The sequence below is a fragment of the Corvus cornix genome, chromosome 26, assembly GCF_000738735.6.
Source record: "Corvus cornix cornix isolate S_Up_H32 chromosome 26, ASM73873v5, whole genome shotgun sequence".
Classification (NCBI taxonomy): domain Eukaryota; kingdom Metazoa; phylum Chordata; class Aves; order Passeriformes; family Corvidae; genus Corvus; species Corvus cornix.
Window position 1 is genome coordinate 2,758,609 of NC_046354.1, and position 22,680 is coordinate 2,781,288.

General features: G+C 58.3%; 1 protein-coding gene across 3 annotated transcripts in view; it reads right to left on the reverse strand.

Annotated features, from left to right (window-relative positions):
- FOXP4 (forkhead box P4) overlaps window positions 1–22,680 on the reverse strand; it is a 56,908-nt gene that overhangs the window by 11,124 nt on the left and 23,104 nt on the right. For 2 of the 3 annotated variants that reach the window (XM_039565484.1, XM_039565485.1), the window contains exons 3-8: window positions 18,155–18,244; window positions 10,040–10,162; window positions 8,375–8,461; window positions 3,035–3,182; window positions 2,340–2,544; window positions 1,972–2,076 (exon numbers count right to left, since the gene is read on the reverse strand). In XM_039565484.1, coding sequence (XP_039421418.1) covers window positions 1,972–2,076; window positions 2,340–2,544; window positions 3,035–3,182; window positions 8,375–8,461; window positions 10,040–10,162; window positions 18,155–18,244 — 758 coding nt within the window. Of the gene's footprint in view, window positions 1–1,971; window positions 2,077–2,339; window positions 2,545–3,034; window positions 3,183–8,374; window positions 8,462–10,039; window positions 10,163–17,106; window positions 17,238–18,154; window positions 18,245–22,680 lie in introns of those variants that run through there. The other variant, XM_039565486.1, reaches the window with a different exon arrangement.

A 22,680-nucleotide genomic window follows, 5' to 3' on the forward strand; every position in this document is an offset into this window, starting at 1 on the left:
CTGTTCCCCATCCTGCCACCTCCCTGCCTCGTGTTTATATTTAGGAAGCACCAGAACCTTTGGTCCTTGCTGCCCTCCCTCCTCCTCAGGGAGGGGAAGGGCTCCTGGTGACACGGTTGTCACTTGCTGCAGAGCCAGGGACATCCTGGCATCACCTCGCCCCCAAAGCCAGCAGAGCAGCAGCCTGGGGGCACAGCCAGCCCCGAGGATGTCACAAGGCCAGGCCATGTCCTTGCTGGGGTGGGTACAAACTCGGGGGGGGGTCTCACTGGAGGAGCAGGATGGGTTGGAGGGAATTCTGGGCAGTTCCACCCTTGGAATACCCCAAAAGGTGACGCTGGGGGGTCCCCGGGGCCGTGTGCCAGGTGTTCCCCAGGACTAAGACAGAGACACCCCCGGAGCAGGCGCCTCAGGAGCCGCTCTCCAGGCTGGCTCCGGATGCGGAAAAGGCAGGAGTCTCACCCGGCCGCCTGCAAGAGCCTTCCAGCCCCAGCTTGCACAGACAAGTCAGGGAACCGGGCCCAGCTGCCAAACCCATCCGTGAGCAATGCCCCAGAGCCCCAGCCCTGCTCCTCTCCCTGCACGGCACAGCCAGGGCACGGCTGCTTCTCCAGGGAAAAACAGCTACCGGAGCCAAGCGGGAATGAGGCCATTTCCCACTGACCCTCATCCTGATCAACCACGGCTCCAAGGCCACGCTGCCCCCTCCCAGCCCAGCACAGACCACCCGAGCTGCTCCTCGGAGGGGCTGCTCAGAGGAGGCTCCAGGCTGGTGCCCAGACTCAAGGCAGGGTCTAGGCTCCAGCTGGACTTGGCCTTTGGCAGCTGGAAGTTTTCTGTCTGTCTGTCCCACACCCTGACCCATACCCACGTGGGCAGGGAGGGGACAGAAACCCTGGGGAAGGCTGCCCTTGTGCCTAGGGGGGCAGGAAGGTGGGACACAGGGATCCAGGCTGGCACAGCAGGGCTCTGCCAGCCCCGTGACCCAGCCCTGGGCATTCCCTGCCAGCTCCAGCTCCAGTTCCCAACCTGGAGCTGGCTCATCTGCCCTGTGCCACTCCAACATGCCCTGCCAGGCGGGAGGAGATGCCTTATCTGGGTTCACCCCATGACTCAGAGGCAGAGCAAGGAGGACACAGGAGGCTGAATCATCCTCTCACTCATCCCTGGGCTGCCTTCGCATCTCCTCATCCTCCCAGGCAAGGCCTCTGCCCAGCTCCTTCCCTGGGAATGAGTGAGCTGGCACAGTCCAAGGGCTGTTCCCGCTGGAGCCAGCCCTGAGAGTGTGGCAGAGGACAGAGGATGAGTTTGGAAAACCCCAAAACCCGCCCGCCGCGGAGCGCGGCACTCGCCGAGCAGACAGCCGGGGAGGCGGGGGAAGGAGCCCGCCAGCCCGTCAGCTCCTTCTGATGTCTTTGCTAAAAATCCCGGCTACAAAGAGATCTAATTGCAAATGAACTAATTAAGTAAACCTCTGACGAAGCGTGAAAACAATTTGTTTGACCCTGACGCTAGCAGAGGGCTCTCCGACAGCAGAGTTAATCAGTCAGCGCAGGAGCCCACAAGCGGTGTCAGCGGTGCCATCTGCCATCTGCTGCCTCCCCCCGCACCCCCCACCAGCACTGCCAGCCCCCCTCGCCTGCTGCCAGCGCCTGCCCGGGCTCTGGCCTCCTCCAGATCATCCACTCATCCCATGGTTTGCCTTGGAAATGCTCAGAAAGCTCATCCCCTTCCACCTTTGCTGTGGGCAGGGTCACCTTGCACTCCAAGCCAGCCTGGCCTTGGACGCTTCCAAGGATGGGACAACACCAGCACCAACCCCTGCTGTGTGTTCTCCTTCTCCATGGGGTCACCCAGCTCTGGTCAGACACTTTGGGGTGGCCGAACCAACTCTCAGGGTCTTCCCCTCCACCAGCTCCGTTCTGTCCCAGCTTGAGACAGAAAAAGCTCCCCCAGAAAGGTGACACTTACTTGACAAACTGCCCCAAGTCCTCACAGAGGGTTTCGCAGCCAGGCCACTTGCACTCTCCGTGGCCGTAGAGCGGGTGGGAGCCGGGGGTCTCTTCGTGGGAAGAGCTGCACAGGAGGCAAAGGGGCCTTCAGATGGGGCAGCCGGGATGGTCCAGCATTCCCAGGCATGGGGACAGCCCTGGGGCACCCATGGGAGACCCCACAGCGATGGTTCCCTGTCCTCTGGATGCAGCAAAACAGCGCCAGGCCTCATTCGCGGGGTGGGCAGAAACCCCTCACCCCTCCCAGCCCTGTGAGTGATGGATCCCAGCCCCTTCCACCTGCCCAGGAATAAAAACACAAAGTGCCAGGGCCCGACCCGGCTCTACCTGTCCCTTCTCGGCGTGTGCATGGTGCTCTGTCCATTGGGCAGAGGGTGATGGGAAATGGGAGGCGAGACCTTGGCGGCCGAAAACGAGGTAGAGTTGGAGGTGTTGGTGGTGAGGTCAAGACCTTCCTGCTTAATGCTGTCCTCGACGGGCTGGGCGGCCGTGACCTCCTTCCAGAGCTGCTGGAGGTCCGAGGGGCAAACAGCTGCGGCACAGCGGAGTGACCAGCATCAGCAGGGACGTGGGGCAGCATCCAGGGCACCCTCCCTGCTCCCTGACTCCCCAAATCTCACCCACCACTGGGAAAGCATCACCTGGAGCTGGGTACAGCAAGGGGAGGCTGCACGGCCCCATTGGGAAACCCAAAACAAGGCACCTGCAGCACCCACAGAGCTGTTCCCAGAAGGGAGGAGAGCCTGGCTTCCCAAATCCCGGCATCCTTCTGAGAGAGGAGGAGGTGCCCCAAATCCTGGCACCCTTCTGCCAGAGGAAGAGCTGCCCCAACCCTGCACCCCTCTGCCACAGGTGCCACAGGAACCCGGAGCCCAACCCCGCACATCTCCAACCGCTGCCACCACCACCCCCCAAACTTTGGGGGCATCACAAAACCCAACACCACAGCCCCTCCCCAGCCCCCTTCACCCAGAGCCGGGCAAGCTGCAGCCCAGGAACCCCCCCCAGGCCGGGCCCCTTACCTTGGGGCAGGGTCTGCAGGGGCACGGTGCCCTGCCCCGGCGGGAGGCTCACCAGGCCCTGGCGCTGCAGGTTTAACAGGTGCTGCTGCTGGAGCTGCTGCATCTGCAGGAGCTGCTGCTGGAAGGCCAGCTGCTTGTTCCCCAACGGCTGCCGAGACAAAAGGAGGGACAAATCCAAGCTTTATTCCCGGCCTGGCAGGGCAGGCGGGGGTTGGAGGCCGCGGCGAGGGGCGCTGGCAGTGAGGGGTGGCAGCGGCGGGGACACCGCGCCTGGCGGTGCCTCCATCCCGCTGCGGGGCCTGCTCGGCTCCCGGCTGAGCCGGACGGAGGCTTTGATCTATCGGAAGAGGAGGAGAAGGAAAGGGAAAAGGGGAAGGGAAAAATAAAGCGCTGGAAGGAAAGGGAGAGAGAGGAGCTGGGGGCTTGCTCGGAGCTGTGCCGGGAGGAAGCTGCAAAGCCCGGCTGGGGGGTCCCACAGGGGAGGCTCAGCTGTGGGGTCGGTGTAAAAAAAGGGGGTTCCCAGCAGGCAACAGGCACAGAACCCTCTGTTAAGGAAGAAAGTGATCCCTGTTTGTCAAAAATGACCAGTATGAGCCTCTTCTTGGGGCTGAAACTGGTGCCAGGGAGGGGGTGCCCAGTGCCAGCACTCGTGTCCCCACCCTGGCCACAGGCACCCCCCAAGTAGGTGACTCTCCCCCCACCCCCCGGAGCTGGCCAGGCTCTGACCAGCATCGCTGGCCCTAAACTAGTTAGGCAGGATGGGTCCCTGGGGAGGCGCCGAGAAATCCATGAGAATTAAGTGAAGGGGAGAGAATTCAATTAGGGCTGGGGACAGGCAGCTGCTAATCCGAGCCGGCCGGGAGAGGGGAGCTGCCCCGGGGCTGCCCGGCCTCATTAGTGGGGCAGGCGGCTCCCTGACCCCGTGAACCCCCCACGAACCCCCCCGTTTGGGCAGACGGTGCCGGCGGGGAGCGAGGAGCGGGGCTGGGCCCTGCTGGGGCACATCCCCCCCTCGCTGCACTCTGCAGCCCCCCAGACGAGTGTTTCCATGGCCGTGTCCTCGCTGAGGAGCACAAGAGCTCTGCAATCGGGATGTCCTTGTTTTGTGAGCATCGTGGGGATTCAGGTCCCCCAGGCACTGGGAATTCCAGGGAACTGGCGATCCCCGAGGCTGCATCAACAGGGAGCAGCAGACAGACTCTCTGTGGCAACCCCAGTCCATGACTGAGTTTGAGGCCAGCACTCGGCGTCCCACTGGATGCAGGTGGATCCCTGAGGATGCTGTTGATGCTCAGCCTTGGCTTTGTGAATCAGAGGGTGAGGATGGGCTCCAAATCCCTCTCTGCAACATCAGGCACGACCATGAGTCCTGTCTAGGGCACAGAGTTTAATTCCAGTTTCTCAGCCTCACAGGGATGTGTGGACTCTCCCTGTCCTCTCTGCCTCTTGGCTACGGTGGAATTGCCCCCCCAGAGTCAGATCTGGATCCTCCCTGGCTCTGTCTCAGCCCTGCACCTCTGAGGCTTAAAGATCAAGGCACAAATCAAAGCAATTCCTGCTCAGTGAAGAGAAATCCCTGCGCTCACCCTGACTCCTGAGCCACGAGGGCTCCAGGCTGTGGGATCAGCAGGATGGAGGGCAAAGGGCAGGACCAGGCTGCAGCCCGAGGGCTTTAACAGCAGCTTCTCTGTCCCCCAGGGTGTCCCCTCCCACGAGGGGAAGCTCTGCCACCCTGTGGGATGGACACACCGTCCTCACCCTGGTTAGAAACAGCAGCTGGGATGGGAAGGGATGGGATGGGATGGGATGGGATGGGATGCTCCTCTTCCTGGCTCCACCACCACCCTCCCCAAGGGCTCTGGGACAAGCCCGAGCTCTGCTCCAACACAGCCTCCTCCACATCACTTCCAGGCTGAGGAACTGGGAGTGGATGAAGTCAGGAGGATCCCTGGGCACGTTGCCTGCATTCCACAGCCCAGCTGGACTCTCCTGACCTGGCCTGGCCGGAGTCAGACCCCCAGAGCCCCCTGGGCAGCTCTGACCCACACGTGGCTCTGGCAGAGACGGTGTTGAACCCAGTGATAGATTAAACCTGCACCTCCACATGCCTCAAATCCATGTCCCTCCAGCTTCCCCAGACCAGGAACTGGAGAACCAGCCCCAGGAACTCAAACCCAGGCCTGATCCTGTGGGGGAGCCAATCTGCCATCCCTAGGGAACAACTGTGGCACCACAGACCTCAAAACCCCTGAGTGATGGGCGAAGAGGTGCAGAGCCATCCACCAGCCCACAGGCTCCAAGCCAAAGTTTCCCTGGAGCAACCAGGGTGGGGAGAGCCTGGATGACAGCCCCAGCCTTCCCAAAATTCTCACACCCCAATGATCCCCAGAAACCCCGTTTTCCTGTTGGAAAAGCCACTCCCAGAGGAGCTGGCTCTGTGTTGGGGCCGAATCCTGTGCTTGGCTCCCCCAGCTCATTCCCAGCTCATTCCCAGCCCATTCCCAGCTCATTCCCAGCCCATTCCCAGTGTGGGGCTGGGGGTCTGCAGCATCGCCGTGCATTAGACGCAGCTGAGTGGGTGCAGCTACCGGGGCAAGAGGCGCCGTCACTTTGATTTATGAGCACATCAGGAGGAGTTTGCGCCGTGACACGCGGGACTGACAGCGGCACTTCATTAAGCTGACACCGGGGTTAGGCGCCAGCAGCCCCCCCCTCCCCGCCCTGTCTGCCTTAGGAGAGGGACAACCCCCGCCCTCAGCAGCTTTGGGGACACACGGAGACCCTCCCAGGGGATATTGGGGTCTCTGCACCCCGATGCTGCTTGCACTGGGCTTGGAGGAGCCAAGTGTCCTGGGAAGAGCGGGATGGGAGACACCACGGCGAGGGGCTGCACCACAGCTCCTTGTTTCCCTCACATCCAGGGTACTGCTGGAGGCTGGGGGCTCACCCTCACACCCCAGCACAGGAAAACGCTCCAGGATGGTCTGGGATGAGCCACAGCTCAGCCCCATCCTGGCGGGATGCATGGATTCATGGATCAGCTGCCTTGCTCTGCCCCTTCCTCATGCCCCCAGCGTGGTGCAGCACCCATGGACACGGAGCATCCCCACATCCTTAGGGACAGGACGCTGCTGACGGGCTCTTCCCACACATTTCCATCCTCTTTTCTGTCCTGCCCTTCTCCAGCAGCTGTGCTGCTCCCAGGGAGATCGGAGCTGCTCCTCCCAGAGATGCTGCCCCTGCTCCGGGGCAGATCAGAGCCTTTCCTGCCAGAGAAGCTGCCCCTGTTCCCGGGGAGATGGGAGCCCTTCCTCCCAGAGATTCTGCCCCTTTTCCCGGGGGGATCGGAGCTGCTCCTCCCGGAGATGCTGCCCCTGCTCCGGGGGAGATCGGAGCTGCTCCTCCCGGAGATGCTGCCCCTGCTCCGGGGGAGATCGGAGCTGCTCCTCCCAGAGATGCTGCCCCTCCTCCTGGCTCCTTCCCGGTGCCGTTCCCACCTGTGGGTCCTGCTCCGAGCTGCTGACTCACAGCAGCACCGAGAGCAGCCCTCGGAACTGGGCAGAGGGGAAGCAGAAGGTGCTGGGTTTACAAATCCTGCAGCGGGGCTGGAATTAAATCTGGCCATGGGTTTCCATGAAGGGCAGCTCTGTGGAGGCATCCCAGACACTCCAGCTCTTCCCTGAACTTCAGGGAAGCCACAGCATTGCCATTCCCAGCAGGCAAAGGCGAACACAGACTTTAGGAACACCAGCTACCCAAATTTTTGAGGTGAAACCAAAGCCCATCTGAGGAATTTGAGGAGGGGAAACACTGACATCCCCTTGCTGGGACCTCCTCAGTGCTTTTCCCAGCTGGAAAGCTGGACACACACCCCTCCAGCAGCATCCAACACCCCTTCCCTCCTTTCTCTTTCTTGTTGGATAAATTTCCCGTCTCCTCTGTACCATTTAATTAAAAGTTAACACACGCTTTTTAAAGTGGAGCCCACTAAGCAAGCGCTTTGTTAGAGCTTAATTATATCCCTGCTCGGTGCTGCGAGAGAACATCTCCGGGGCCAGCAGGAAAGTCCTTGAGGAAGCTCACATCTCTGCCTCCCCCATTTCCCAGAGCTCCAGCAGCTCCTGGAGATGGCTCCGATAAACCTGACCCTGTAAACGCACCAACATCCCACAGAGAGACCCTGGCTGAGGCTGGAGCAGGTGACCCTGAGCCACCACAGCCACCCTGGTCCCCCGATGCAGACATGGCTTTGCCATCGGGTGCCCCCTGTGCCACCCCAACGCACAGTCTGGGCTTAAAATCTTCCCTCTCTGCCAGACAGCTGAGTTTTAAGTGCTGGGTGTCCATCAGGGTGCTGGATTTTGGGAGGGGAGATGGCCATGAACAGCCCCAGCACCTCTGCTTGCACCAGGGATGTGGAGTGAGTGGCCCAGGAGCACATCCCTCATCACTGGGAGCCCTCCACTCAGTGGAGGGGCAGTGATGCCGGACGTGGATTCTGCAAAAACACCCCATGTGCAGCATTTGGGGAAAAAAGAGGGGTGAAAATATCCAAGGAAAAGGAAGGGAGTGGTGCTCTGCTGGCTGGGCTCTGTCCCCAGCCTCTGTGTTAGCAGCACGTCCCCAAAACACAGCCACAACCCCTCGGGGGGCATCACTGTGCCCTCAGGGGCAAACCCTCGGTGTAAAGGGGGTTATACAGGATTGGTGCCATCACAAGGGCAAAAAATGTGTCTCCACCAGGCACCCACCTGCCCAGCACAGGGCCCAGTGCTGCCAACATGGTCCTGGGGGTCTGAGAGCCCTGCCCACCTCAGAGTCTCGTGCTGGAAAAGCCCTGTGCTGGGACCACTACTGTTTCCCACATTCCCTGTGTGTTGGAGAGCCGCCCTTCCCGGCAGGAAAAGCCCGGCTTTGGTTGCCACCTGACCAGCCCTGCCCACTCGCCAGGGCACAGCAAGGACTGGGCTGCCCAAGCTGAGAGCCTGGCAGGGCAAGGGCTCAGCTGCACCTCCTCTGATCTCGCCACGGGGGGATTTGGGGAGCCCTCGCTCTGTGCTGGGGGGCTGTGACCTGTCCCTGTCACCAGAGAGGGTCTGGTGGCCCCTCCAGTGCTGGTACCCCACACCCCACATCCCCTGGATGCAGCAGATCACAGAGAGGGAGGAAGAGGAGGAGGAAAAGGAGGAAGAACAACAACTCCCAGTGACTGGACTGGCCACCCTGGCACCCCCAGAGCAGGATGTCCCCGTGTCCCATCCCTGGGGGCTCCCTGGGGTGCTGGTTCCCCTTTAATTTGCTACCAGCTCTGCTGGCCCGGCGCCCTCCAGGTGAGCTCACCTCTTTGGGTTGCTGCTTTCCGGCTTGCTGCTGGGTCAACAGCTGCAGGTGAAGCTGCTCCTGTTGCTTCTTGTAGTATTCCTGCAGCTGGGAAGGGGAGAGAGCAACGGGATCAGCAGTGGAACCACCCCGATCCCACCTCACCACCTCGATCCCACCTCACCACCCCGTGCCCAGCACCGAGGCTCTGCCACAGCCATGCCAGCTCCTGGCACTGTGTCACCAGGGCAGGCTCCCTGTGTCACCTGGTGCAGGGTGGGATGGAAAGGACCCACTGGAGGAGCCAGAGCAGCAGAGGAACCCCATTCCCAAGGGCTCTGGATCCCCATGGCCCTTGAACCCCCCAAACACCACCAATGCCCACCCTGCTGTTTATTTTAATGCCAACCCGCTGGCCCTTGAGAGAAAAGCAGGCTGGGCTGCTCTGGCACATCCCAGAGCATTTCAGGGTGGGGAAACCCCAGTTTTGGCATGGTGGGTCCCCAAAACACCCCTGGCAAGCACTGTGAGAGCCAGGGAGGTCCCAGCTGGGAAGGGCCAGGAGCAGCCACAACCGCTGGTCTGTGAGAGCTGGGGTTCAGCCCTGCAGGCAAAACAGCCCCTCAAATCAAAGCAGAGGCCTTTGCTGGGCCACAAAAGAGGGATAAACCCTCGAGGAGCCACTGGAGAGGGTCCCAGTGTCCACAAGCAATGTTGGGACCTGCCGGCATCGCCGCCAGCTCTCGCCCTGGCCCCTAAATAAACTGTGGGTGATGGATTTGCTGCATGCAGGGAGCGGGGAAAAGGCACGGGGAGGTCAGCGAGACCCCCCAGCCCCCTCCCAGCCTCGAAGGGGCTCAGGAATGTCCCTGTGGATGCCGGGAAGCCTTTATCAGCTCGGGGCTGCCAGCAGCGAGTCGCTGTTTGTGTCGGAGAACAGGTTTGGAGGGGCTGGGTGTTTACCCCCGAGCCAGCCCGAGCCAGGGCGCAGCGGCGTGGCCGGGCTGGGAGCAGGAACATTGGGTCAGGGGTGAGAGGTGTGATGTTTGGTTTGCTGCCGGTGGAGAATGTGAGCTATTCCGGCCTGGGTTGTTTAATTTGCAGTCAAACGTGTTTCTTTATCCGGCTCCAAAGAGGCTTGTGGAAGGACCCACCCAGGGTAGTGTTTACCCTTTGTTCTTTCCCTGGGGCCAACCTTGAATCCTTATCAGCCTGTTTGGAGTAAACAGGTACTGGAGGCAGGAGGAAGGGTGTGGAGGATGCTTGTGGGGTTTCTCCCTCTCTCCCAGCCGGTGGAAGCTGTTTACCCAAGCAGACCTATTTTGTTTCGGAGTGGAAATCTCTTTTTTTTTTTCCTTCTCCTTTTTCTTCCCTCCCCATCCGACTAAAATATCTGGGAAAGCCAGGAGCATCCATCCCCACACCGGCTTTTCCCAGGAGCTGGGCAGCCCCAAATCAGCCCTTGAGGAGGAATTTTCTGGATTTTAAAACCCCGGCTCAGGGTGGCAGCATCAGCACTGTCAGCACCTGCAGCTCTTTTCATCCCTGGACGTGCTGGGAATCCCAAAGGAAATATGTGGAGAGCAGAAGGAGGAAAGAACCCATTTTTCTGCCTCCAAAAAATTCCAGCATTCCCAGACCCCAGAGGGAATTCCCTGGGCGGATTCAGCCCCGGTGCAGCGTTACCTGTTGCAGCATTATCGCCTGCTGCTGCTGCAGGAGGGCCTGGAGCTGGGGCGGGGAGAGGATCTGCTGCATCTGCTGTGGCGTGATCATCTGCGGGGACATCATGGCCACGGACACGGGGACCTGCGGCAGCAAGGACACGTCACCACTGCCAGCCCCGACCTGCAGAACTCACCCCAAACACCAACAGCGCCTCCCCCAGAGCATCTCCACATCCCCCATCCCTGTGTCACCTTTGGATGAAGCCCAGGTCCGTTCCCTGGGACGTGGCAATGGCAGGGAGATGCCCCACGGTGCCGCTGGCACCAGGATGAAGCTTCCTGAACCATGAGCTCCCCTCCAAGCTGAGGGCTCTCCTTTAAATGCAGCTTACTGGGGGAACAGGACATCAAACCACAGCTCCCTCCCCTGCTGGGAGCATGGGAAGGGTGGAGGGAAACACCAGGGAAGTGGGAAGATACCGATCACCCAAATAACTCCGCAGAGCAGAGCACCGAGGAAGAGGTTACGGGGTTCTCCACAGACACATCAAAGCTTTACCTCCAGCTGACACCAGTAACTCCCGTCACTCCCGTGCCAAGAGGAGGGAGGGCCGAGGGAACCTGCCAGCCCCTGCCTTTGGTTATCAAAACATGGATCCACACTCCCGGCACAGCTCCGGGGAAGGTGTCGGTGATGGATCCCAGCCCTGCTGGGTCCTGCCCAGGTGGAGCAATGCCCGGATGGAGCCATCAAGAGCTGCCTTGTGCCAGCTTTTCACCGATCCCACCAACCCAAAGCTCTTCCTGAGGCTCTGGGCAGAGTTAGGGCCACGCTGGAATTTAATGACCCTCCTGGATGCTCCCTTTTCCTGGAAAAGCAAGTAAGAATTGCTGGGCAGGAGCCACCAGCAGCCACAGAATCTTCCAGGGGATCCCAGGAAGAGGGAACAGCTGCCTGGCGTGTGGGATGAGGCAGAGCACAAGGCGGGCTCCAGCTGCAAGCCAAGGACCCGGTTCTGATCCAAACTAAACAACTCCTCATCCCAGGATCTCAGGAACTCAAAGAGCAGAGAAACCCAGCAAAGTCCCACTGAGAGTCTGGTTCCTGCCAGCCCTCCCATGCCCCCAGTCATGCTCAGACTGCCCAGTCTGGACCCCTTCCAGCCGCTCCAGTGAGGACAAGACCACAGGGCGGCCCTGTGCAGTCCCTCCCGTCCGTGGTGCGTGTCCAGCTGACCTTCAAGGGAGATTGCAGAGCCTTATCTATTTACTCAGGCATTCTGCTGCAGGGAGGTGTCGGACACGGGGCCAGCTCTGTTTGTCACCGACGTTTCCCCCTCCAGCCACCTCCGTGGCAGAGTTATTGATTAATTCCTCCGAGTTCCCACCCAAGGGCTGGAGCTCAGGAATGAGCCCCAGCGCCCTGCAAGGCTCCAGCACCCACCAGAGAGCCCCCGTGGCACCAGCACCCAGGGAGGAGCGGCTGGTTGGGCACCCAGGTGCTCGCAGCCAGCTGTGCCAAGCCCTGGGTGAACATCTGGGCAGGAGGGGAAGCTGGCGAGGAGAGCGAGGTGCGCGCCCAGGAGCGCTGCTAATTTCCCTCTGCCAATTCATCAGCCGGCAGCGTGCTCGGAATGAGAGCCCCTAATTAATTGCTCCTCCACATCCCCCATAGCCCGGGCGGGCTCCCCACCCCCTCCCGCGGCCCCTCGAACACGTTTGCTGGCATTTTCAAATCGGAGGCATCCTAATTACCGGAGAGTTATAACACCTTCCATTTCTCGCCCAGCGGACTGACACCCTGTCAAGAGCAAAGAGAATTGCCAGAGGTTTTGACAACACTAATTGCCCCTATAATCTAAAAACACAAAGGAGAGGCGATTAGTCGAGAGGGCCCCAGCTCTCGATCCGACACGAGGTTTTCACAATGTTACAAGAAAACAAAAGTGACGCTTTTTAGAGTTTGATGGCTGCTAACAAAAGCAGAATTATATTTTCATACAACCTTTGTCTGCATTAAATGGCTTTTTTTTTCTCCCCCCCCACCCTCCAGCGCTCGGATGTGGAGCTGACACGGAGAAATGGTGGTGGATCTGTGTGGGGGTGAGGTGGGAATGGGGTGAACTTGAGAGGGGCACCCGGGCTCTGCTGCTTCCTTGATTCCCGTGAAAAATTTCCCCACGGCATGGAAAATGCTCCTCTCCCAGTTAAGGTTTCCAGGGAAAGCAGGATCTTTTAGTAAAAGAGGAAATGCCCACTTCCAGTCGGTTTTGCTCCCGTTCATCCCACACCCCGGTGCCGGGAATGTTCCAGCATTGCCTTGACCCCAGTGGGGGCCAGCAAACCCCAGTGCTGGGGGTTCTTTGTCCCGAGCTCTGGTGACAGTGCCAGCTGCCTCTGTTGGGGACAGGGAGAGCTGCTGCTCCGAGAAAACAAAATGGGGATGGAAATGGGGTTGGAAATGTCCATCTCGACCTGCTAAAAGCCCCACAGGGGCACACCCCAGGAGGGTGACAGCACAGCAAGACCTTGGGACACCCCACACCAGCAGCCAGAGCAGCGGTGTGCAGGGAGCAAGGCCAGCCTGGCATCCCTGGATAACAGCAGGATCTGGGCAGCAACTGCCTCAAAATCTGGGATGCCAGTGGTCAACAACGTGAGAGCTGAACGGTGCTGGGCAGAGCAGCACAGGGGGTGTGAGGGGTGAGTGTCACCCCCGCACACAGAGCAGCACTGGGGCAGTGAGGGGTGAGTGTCACCCCCACACACAGAGCAGCACAGGGGCAGTGAGGGGTGAGTGTCACCCCATGGCACCAGAGCAGCACAGGGGCTGTGAGGGGTGAGTGTCACCCCATGGCACCAGAGCAGCACAGGGGCAGTGAGGGGTGAGTGTCACCCCTGCACACAGAGCAGCACAGGGGCAGTGAGGGGTGAGTGTCACCCCTGCACACAGAGCAGCACAGGGGCAGTGAGGGGTGAGTGTCACCCCTGCACACAGAGCAGCACAGGGGCAGTGAGGGGTGAGTGTCACCCCCGCACACAGAGCAGCACAGGGGCTGTGAGGGGTGAGTGTCACCCGGCTGCCGCCACCCCCAGGCACCGGAGCAGCCGGGAAATGTCCTCTCAGCCAGCACATCCCTCGGGAAGCAGGTCCCGGCAGCAGCCCCGGAGCAGCAGCAGCAGCAGCAGCAGCGGCTGGGGACCAGCCCGACGCGTCACGAGCTGGCATCTGCCAGACACCGAGTCAGGAAGGGTTTGACTCACGCCTTGGCCGGCTGCCACCCCACAGAAACTGCTTACTAACAGCTCCGGCTGCTCCCAGAAACACCCGGCGCTGCTCTGGCCGGCCAGCGGCATCTCCAGGGGCTGCTTTTCCAGTCGGGCCCGGCTGCAATCCCTGCGTGCCAAAGGACGGGGCGGGAGCAGCAGGCGGTGGGTGGAAAAGCAGGCAGGTATTCCAGGGAATATTCCCTCCCTGAGCCAAAGCTGGCTGAGGGAAGCAGGACTTGGCTGTGTGGAACGAGGCAGGATGGAGAGCGAGGCTCTTGAGAAATTTTTCCTGGATTTTTTTTTGGGGTTGTTTTTACGGGAAGCGGATTGAACTCCCAGGCGCGAGGCGGAGCGGGGAAAGCCGCGGCCTGGTGGCCTTGGCTCGCAGCGCCGCGGGGTTGTCGTCAGAGGGATGGTGCCCTCCTGACCCCGGGGACAGCTGGCTTGGCACGGCCTGGGGACATCCTCCGTCAGCCTCCAAACATCCCTGCTCCGGCTGTCACCTCCTGCCGTGCCGTCACCCAGGCCGGGAGGTCACCGCAGGAGCCACCGCGTCCCCAAGGGCCGCACGTCACCGCCGCTACGGGAAGGGGCAGCTCCTGGTCCACACCTCAGCCACACAGCCCAGAACTCATCCCCCCGTCTCTGCGGGCTCTGGGATCAGCGGGATGAAGCGCCCCTCTCTCTCCAGAGGGTGCTCCGGGCTGCCCATCCCTGCTCTGATCCAATCCTGGGGTTTAACTCCCAATTAGAACCATCAAAATCCACGTTTGTGCTGTTTTTCCTAATTAACCACTCTTTTCAAATCCAAACCCAACAGAAACAAACCGAGGAGGCTGGGAATAGAAAGGGGGAAACAACCACTGAGAGCAGCTTCAGTTGTGCTGTTTTAGGGGCAGGGGATGAGCAAACCCCACCCCAGAGCACCCAATCCTCGAAGGAGAAGAACAACTCCAGCCCCCCAGGCACATCCCAGCCTCCCTTCCTGCACTCAGCATCCCTGGGTGAGCTCCAAGATCCAGCTGGCTCAGACAGCCTGGGAGTGCTCCCCGTGCCAGGCAGTGATGCCGCTGACACCAAGGTGACCCCAGCCATGGCTTATAAACCCCGAGGGGTGGCACAGGGCCACCCAAACGCTGCTGTGCCCCCTCTGGACCTCACCGGGGAGGGATGGGACAATGGACTAAAATCTACCCAGGATCAGAGGAGAAATGAAGCTCAGCCCCACGTGCCAGGCTGGCTTTTGAGGCTGTGGGTGCTTTTAGGAACAATTTTAGGAACACTCTGAACAGCCCCAGCACCAAAGGCTTGAGTGCCCTGGGTGGGGTGGCAGCAGGGTGGGCAGGTGAGGGGACACCAGCATGGAGGACACCAGGCCCTGATGTTCAGCTTCATGTAAAGAAAAGGAGGAATCAATCCCCAGCATGTTCAGCCTAACGTGTACCCTCGTTAGTGCATCCTCATTAGTGCATCCTCATTAGCACAGCCTTCCCGCTGGGGAGGCCCCAGTCACACCTGGCTGGGCTCCAGTCACTGCTTGGGGGCAGTGGCAGCAGAGGTGACAGTGCTGAGACCCCTCCTCAGAGAGCCCCTGTCCCCCAGCACCACCCGGGCAGGGTGCCCACGTGCCCTCATGGGCATGGGGTGCTGGCACAGCTCTCACACCGATGAATCTGCAGGGATTGAAGTGACTTTGCCCCTCTGTAACCCAAAATGCCAATCCCAGAGTGGCACGGTGGCAGTGGCTCTGGGCTGGCAGAGCTGTTTTAAGGGCAATTCCTGCTGCTGTCCCTTGTGCCCAAAGCCACTGTGGGTGTTTAATTTTATTAATTGGATTGTGGCACTGGAGCAGCAGATAGTTCCAGTCACCAGCCAGGTTTGGGTGGAGCCAAGTGCAGGATCCCACCCGGAATCAATCCAGGAACGTGTCCAGATGGATTTGATGGTGATCCAGGAGGTGCTCAGCACCTCACACAAGCGACCACCATGAAAGCTGATTGTTTTTAGGGGTGTTTGCCTAGAAAAAGTGATGAGTTCCTTCAAGTTTTTTACAGGGATGAAGGTGTTTCACTGGGAATCACAGAAAAAGAGGGAAAACCCAGTAGGAATGGATAAAATGCACTTGTGAAACACACAGGCACAAGAGAGCCATGCCCAGCACTGGGGGCTTTGGGAAGGAGCAGGGGGATGGACAGGGATGCTCCAAGTTCAGATGGAAAAACGTCGGCGCAAGCCCAGACGGATGGGCTGCTGGATTTCTTTTCCCAGAGAGGGAACGCAGAAGGGCTGGTATTGATCTGTCTTCATTACCCATTTCACTCAAGTTTCAAATCAACAAAATACACTTTTCCGCTCCGCTGCCCTCCCCGCTGCAGCAGACAAAAGAAAAGCAATTTCCCGCAGTTTGCTCCAAACTCCTCTCCTCCCTTCCCCGGGCAGCCCTCCTGCCCCTCTCCCCTTCCAGCCAGTTGATCCCAACAAGGGATCCAAGGACACCCAAAGAAGGCACCCAAAGAGGGCACCCAAAGAAGGCACCCAAAGAGGGCACCCAAAGAGGGCACCCAAAGAGGGCACCCTGTCCTTCCCAGGTGCCTCCAAGCCAGCACTGACAACTCAGGGTGCTGCCTTCCCAACACCTCCTTCCGTGGGCTTTGCTGGATCCCAGCAGGATCCCAGTGGGATCTGCTGCTCCCACCATCCCAGGATGGCAATGCCCTGTGAACCATCAACACCAAAAGCCCCCAAAAGCAACATTTTGTCAGTGCCCCACCAAGTTTCCCAGAGTTTTATAGTTGTAAAGAAATAAACCTCTTTTCAAATGTTTTAGAACACCCAAAAGTGGGGGGTTTGGGTTTTTCCCTTTCCTGCAGCTGTAACTGGAGTGACAACGTGAGACTCTCCACACACACCTCCAGGCATCTGTGGGAAGAGGATCCCTACTCCAAAAAAAACCCCAATCCAAGTTGCTGCTGAGCCCAGCAGCTCCCTGGTTGTCTGGAAGCGCAGGCCATTGGGAACGTCATTAATATTCCTGCTGGCTTCGTGCCCCAAAAATGTCCTGTCCCCATCAGTGGGGTGACAAGGACAGTGCACAGTGTGGGCAAGCACAGGGGGTCTCCTTATCCCTGCCAACACCGGGACCCTCCTGCTCATTCCTGTGGGGTTGGGGGCCAGGAGCCTCCCAGAGACAAAATCCCCATGGATGTGGAAATCCATTCCCCAGCTGGGAGGGGCCGCACATCCACAGGCAGGGACCCAGGCTGGCACCCCAAGGACGCCCCAATTCCCAACCATTTCCATCCTGCCTTGCTTCCTGCTGCCTCCCCAGCCAAGGAGGGCTGCACTGGGACTCAGCCTTCCTCCTCCTCCTCCTCCTGCAGCCGTCCTGGCCAGTCTCATCCACACCACTGTGCCTTAGATAAACTTCCTTTCAAAGGAGTCTGCTTAATCCCCTATCTCCCCTCGGTCAGATCCCGCTCCAGCTGCCGGCGGGGCCGCGGGGGGAGGAATTGCCGGGCGCTGCTGAGTTATGAGCTATTTCTGACTCACGTCTACAACTTTCACAAGTCCTTTTTGCAACACGGAGAGAGAAAAAAGGGAGGAGGGGAGGGAGGGAGAGAGAGAGAGAGAGAGAGAGGAAGGAGATCCAGTTCGCTCCGGCAAAAGCCGCTGGCCAGATGGGCAGGCAGGGAGGGGAGGCTGGGGAGCAGCAGGGAAGGGGAGGACGGGATGTTCGGCTGCATCCAGCCGGGAATACCAGGGAGAGCCAGGAGGGATAAGCAGGAGGAGGAGGAGGAGGAGTGCAGGGACACACACCCACGGAGGGGAGCGAGGCGCCGGTTACCGGAATCTGACTTCACCCTCGCCGCCTTTGTCCTCTGCAGACATTTTCCATGCAGTGACTGCATTTCCTTCCTGCCGGCACCGCTGGAAAAAGCCGCTTGTTTGTGCCGTAGGAGCCCTGACTAATTCCCCACTGTTCCCACCCAGCTGCTGCTTCCCAGCCCGGGGGGTTCTGGGCTCTCCTGATCCCTGGCATTTGCTGTTGGATGGCTCAGCCATGCCCTGGATCTCCAAGCCAGGAGAGGATCCCAGGATTGCCCATCCCAGCCCGGCTCCCGCTGCCCACCCGCTGCCACCCGGCTCAGCCTGGCATAGGCAGGACCTCCAGCTCCGAGAGCGCTTGTGCTAATTACTTTCCTTTGTTAATTAAACCCACGTGGCTCTAATAAGGTAACCTGCTGTTCTCCGATAAATTTAATTAGCCTGAAGGGAGAGCCCCTCCGCACAGCTATTTAAATTGTCACTTCCCATTGCCTGGGCTTTACTTCTCCCTGCCTCCTCCTCTCTCCCGGTTTCACCCCTCTCCTGCCCATTTTCTGCCCCTTTCCTTTGGCACAGGAGGGGTGCAAAGAGGAGGTTCCCTTCCCTACAGGAGCAGGATGTGCCCACCCAAACCCTGGTTTCATGCCAGTGCCACAAATCCCCATTCCAGCTGGGCCTCTGTCCCATTCTGGAGGACCCGCCTTGACTCCAGTCCCAGAGGATTTTTTCCCTTTTCCAGCCCTGTGCCACCCTCACAGCACCCAGCATCCATCCTGGGATGCTCCAACCTTGGGAAACTCTGTGTCTTCCTGTCCCAAAACGTGGTGACACACAGTGACCTCCCCATCCCAACCCTTTCCCCTTTCCCACACACAAAAAAATCCTCCCAAGAAAGAAACCTCTGGAGCTTTCCAAAGCATTTAACTCCTGGAGTGCTCTAACCATGGAGGTGACATGGGTTTGCACTGTCCCACAGCTGCGGCCCAGCCCTTCCTGGGGAGGGGGTGACAGGGGACACTCGCACGTCCTCGGGGCTCACCTGCACCGCTGGCTGCTTGCCCTCATTGCTGCTGGGGGAGCTGAGCCCCGTGGCCTGCTGCAGCAGGAACTGCCGAGCCACCTGGAGAGCCTGCAAGAGAGACACACGGTGGGCATGAGGAAAGCCACCCTCCTCCTCCTCCTCCTGCTCCTCCTTCTCCTCCTCCTCCTCCTCCTCCAGCTCCTCCATGGATTTCATTCACAGGATGGGTTTGATGCACAAAGGGGGTGGTGCTCCCCAATGCTCCCCCTGCCACACCAGTTTGACCAGTAGATCCCATTAGTGACCACCACTCTCCCAGCCCCCATGGGGACAATCCTGTCCTCTTCCAAAAATCCCCACCAGGTCCAGCATTCCGGTGGCACAAGGGTCATTCCCAAACCCCAGCCCTGGCACAGCCACCCAAAGCTCCGGCTTCTGGTTGATTCATTCCAGAGCCACCACCAGGTTCCTGCTGCTGCTGCTGTCCCTTGTGCCCAAAGCCACTGTGGGTGTTTAATTTTATTAATTGGATTGTGGCACTGGAGCAGCAGATAGATCCAGTCACCAGCCAGGTTTGGGTGGAGCCAAGTGCAGGATCCCACCCGGAATCAATCCAGGAACGTGTCCAGATGGATTTGATGGTGATCCAGGAGGTGCTCAGCACCTCACACAAGCGACCACCATGAAAGCCGATAGTTTTTAGGGGTGCTTGCCTAGAAAAAGTGATGAGTTCCTTCAAGTTTTTTACAGGGATGAAGGTGTTTCACTGGGAATCACAGAAAAAGAGGGAAAACCCAGTAGGAATGGATAAAATGCACTTGTGAAACACACAGGCACAAGAGAGCCATGCCCAGCACTGGGGACAGCTGGAGAAAACGGGGGGAATTAAGGAAAATCCTGTGAAGAGATGAGGAGGAGAGAGGAGCAAGTGTGAGCTGAGAAAAGGAGCTTGGGAACCAGGAGAGGAATAAAGCTCTAAGGAAAACAACCCAGTGCTCCCAGACCTGCTTGCTCCTTATTTCTGCTTTTAAAGGATTCTTTTCCTTCTTTCTGGGTTTCTTTCTGGCATTTTTCTAAACAAGCATCCATGAAAAGTCATTCCCTGCATTTTAGATCTTATTTTAGGTTCCCTCTGTGCTCCTCTGCACAGGGAATTCTTGGGAAGAGCACAAGAAAAGCAGAGGATGCCCCAGTTGTGCCACAGCTTTGTTGTGGTGGAAAATCCACCTGACCTGCTCTGTGCAGGTGGACAGGCACTTCCAGGGCACTTGGAAAATGGGAGAGGATTTCCAGCTGGAGGCTGAGAGCAAAGGGTTTAACAGAGCCAGGCTTACTTTATTAAAAAATTGTAAATTCATAGCAGAGGGCCCAAACCCAACACCCCAGACACAGCACCGGGCACCCTCGGCTGTGTTTGTCACCATCACATGAACCAGACAGCCCCAAGAAAATCAAAACCTGAGGAATTTTATAAGCAAATGGATCCTAATTCCCTATTCCTGTGCTGAATTACCAGAGCTGCATCCCAGGATTGCCCCCAGCACAGGGAGGCTGCTGCATCCCAGGATTGTGCACCCAGAGCTACCCCATGGCCACCGAGCACCCCCAAACCCACCCAACCAATAACTCCCAAACTCCAAACAATTTATCCAAACAATTAAAAACTGAGATCCTTGAGGACAAACACAGCAATTCACCACCAGGAATCACTGCTGGAACAATCCCGTGGTCCGGATCCCGGAGCCGCCTCAGCCCCGGCGTTTCTCCACAGGCATTTTATTTCCCTGTTATTACCAGGGATAGATGTGCATCGGTAATGCGAGCACAAAAACCCTGTGACAGTTATGACAGCTCAAGGTCTGATATTTTAATTACTTTTAGAAATGAAAACAGTAATTCCAGTTAAAAGCCAAGCTGGAGGAATCCACTCGGTGGCGGCTCAGCACCAGGCCCGAGGCACTCCTGGGATGGGTACTGGAGCACTGGGCTGCATCCCACATCCACACAGCAAATCCCTGAGCTTGAGCTGCTTTTCCAAGTGCCTTTTAGCAGAGTTTTCCACGGATTTGGCTTCTCCATGTGCAACTCCTGCTGTGTTTGCAAGGACCAACTAGCAGAGGAGACCTGGCGAGGGCAGGCCCCTGCCCCAGCCCGGTAAAAATCAGCAGAGCAGAGATGGAAAACACAAGGGGAAAAGCCTCAGGAACAGAATTCCAGCGCACAAAAAGTGCTGCACAGGACTTCTCCTGGAATTTCTCTTCCCAAAGCCAAGGCCTGGCTGGCCCGGGGTGCCAGCGAGCCCCCAGCGCCCGCCCGGCTCGGCCCCACCGCGCCACCTCTCAGGGGGGAATTTAATTCACTCCCCGCTGGCTCCCTCACTTTGGTGTGCTCTGAAGCACGAAATTACAAAGATTTACAGGAAAAAACCCGACATGGCCTCACAATTGCACACAGGGGCCTCTCCAGCAGCGCCCTGGAACTGCCCCCTCCCTCCCTCCCTCTCTTCCCAGTGCCTGGCAGCGATTCCCACTCCAGCCCGAGCTGGGCTCAGCCTGCAAACAGGGATAGGAACCTGTTGTGGGGCTGTGCAGGCCATGTGGAGCAGCCAGGATGGAATTTCGGGATGTAGAGCCGCTCGTCAGCTGCATTTGTTGCCCAAACAGGGCAGGGGGATGAAGCTTTTCCATAGGAAAGTGTCACTCACAGCCTCTCCTTGGGGCTGAGGAGGTGGGAAAGCAGAAGGAAGAGTTTTCCTGTGGGAATGGATGGGCTTTTACCTCTGTGAACCAGAGAAAAAGTTATTTAAAAATAAAAATCAACTCCTATCCTGCTGCCTGGTGTTATCCAGGAGCCATCAGCACATCACCTGGAATTGGGAACGAATTCAAACTCCTGGATGGCTCCCTCTGATCACCAAATGATCCCAGAAAAAGTCTGCAGCCACAGCCAGAGCTGCTGGGGTGCAGATCTGCCCTCCCCAGGAGCAGCAGATTCCAGGAAGAGGAAGAGGACGGGACCTGGACACGGCTGGGGGAGGCCCAGGAGTGCCTTGGGATGTGCAGGGCCGTGGAACACACCTGGGATTGCAGGGACAGGTGGGAGAGGCTGGAAGGGGTCTGTTGGGATGGGGAGGGGGCAATGAACAACCCAACCATGCTGGGATGAATCCCACCCTGCCAGGACCTGCTCCCACAGCACCCTGCTCCTGGGATACCCCCAGAGATGCTCATCCCTCCCCTCAGACCCCAAATCCCTCCAGTTCTCTGGATCACCCCCAGCTCCAGACATCTCATCCTCCAGCAGGGGAGCAGCCCCTTTTCCCAGCTTCCACCCAGCCTGCCTGGGGAATATCCTGATTTTTTTCCCCCTCCGGCCTGTGGGGCTCCACACATCCATCCCTGGATGTGCTGGAGGCTCCTCCAGACCCCAGAAAAGGCAGATTTTGGCTGCCTTCCCCATGAAAAACATCACAAACTCCCCTTTCTCCCACAGGGAAGGCCAGATCCCACCTGGCTCCAGCTCTGGAAGAGCCCAGGGAGAGGAGAGAGCAGCTCCCACCCCATGCAGGGTGGCTGACACACCTTGGATTAATGTGGATTAATCCCTCATCCCTGCCTTTTCCTCCTCCAAACCTGCCCCAGCAGAGCCTCTCCGAGGCCTCCTGATTGGGAAAAAAGCTCCAAATAAATAAAAAAAAAGTTTGGAGAGCATGGAGACATCCATGGGTGATCCTAAAAGCAGAAGCCACAGCGTCTCCCCCCAAAAATCAACCCAAAATAATCCCAGGGCAAAGGAAGATGTTGCCTGGGGTATTTGGAAGTGCCTCATTTAGCAGGTATTTCACTTTATGAGGAGGGAGTTTTTAATTCCAGCCTGGATGCTCCAGCTGGGGAGAGCTGCCCAAAATCAGCTGAGGGATTTTCCACCTGGATCAGAGCTTTGCATGAGGTTTTACCTTCCAAAAAGAGTAAAAAAACCACCTCCAAAATTACATGAAAGCAAGAACTTTGCATGGAAAGAGGGAGTAAGGGAATTTTTATCTTCCTTTTTCCTTCCGATCCTTTTGGAGGGTGGAAAGAGGTTGGGAAGGGCTGAAAAAAAATGGTTAAAAAAAAAGAAAAAAAAGAAGATTTTTTACACTAACCTCATAAAAATGACATCGTCACATTCCAGAATTAGAGCCATTAAAACAACACACAGGGATATTTTTAGCTGGATATTAACAGTAAATGATGCCATATTGAGGAGCACTTCCACCAGCCCAGCCCTGGCCTCGCTTAACCAGAACCAAATGGCTCCAAGAGATCCAAAAGGAACAAAAAAATGACACAATTCCTCCCAGGAAAATGAAAAAAAAAAGGCCTTTTTACACCCAGCTCGGTGTCTGTGGCCCAGCCCCAGCTGTTCCTGCCCTGCTCCAATGCTCCTGGAGTTTATTCCTCTGCTCCTGACTCCTCAATCCTCACCGGGTTCAACCCAGCCCCACTAATTAAGGGCACAAGGAATGTGCTCCTGATAATCCTATGCCATGGAAAGAGGGGAAA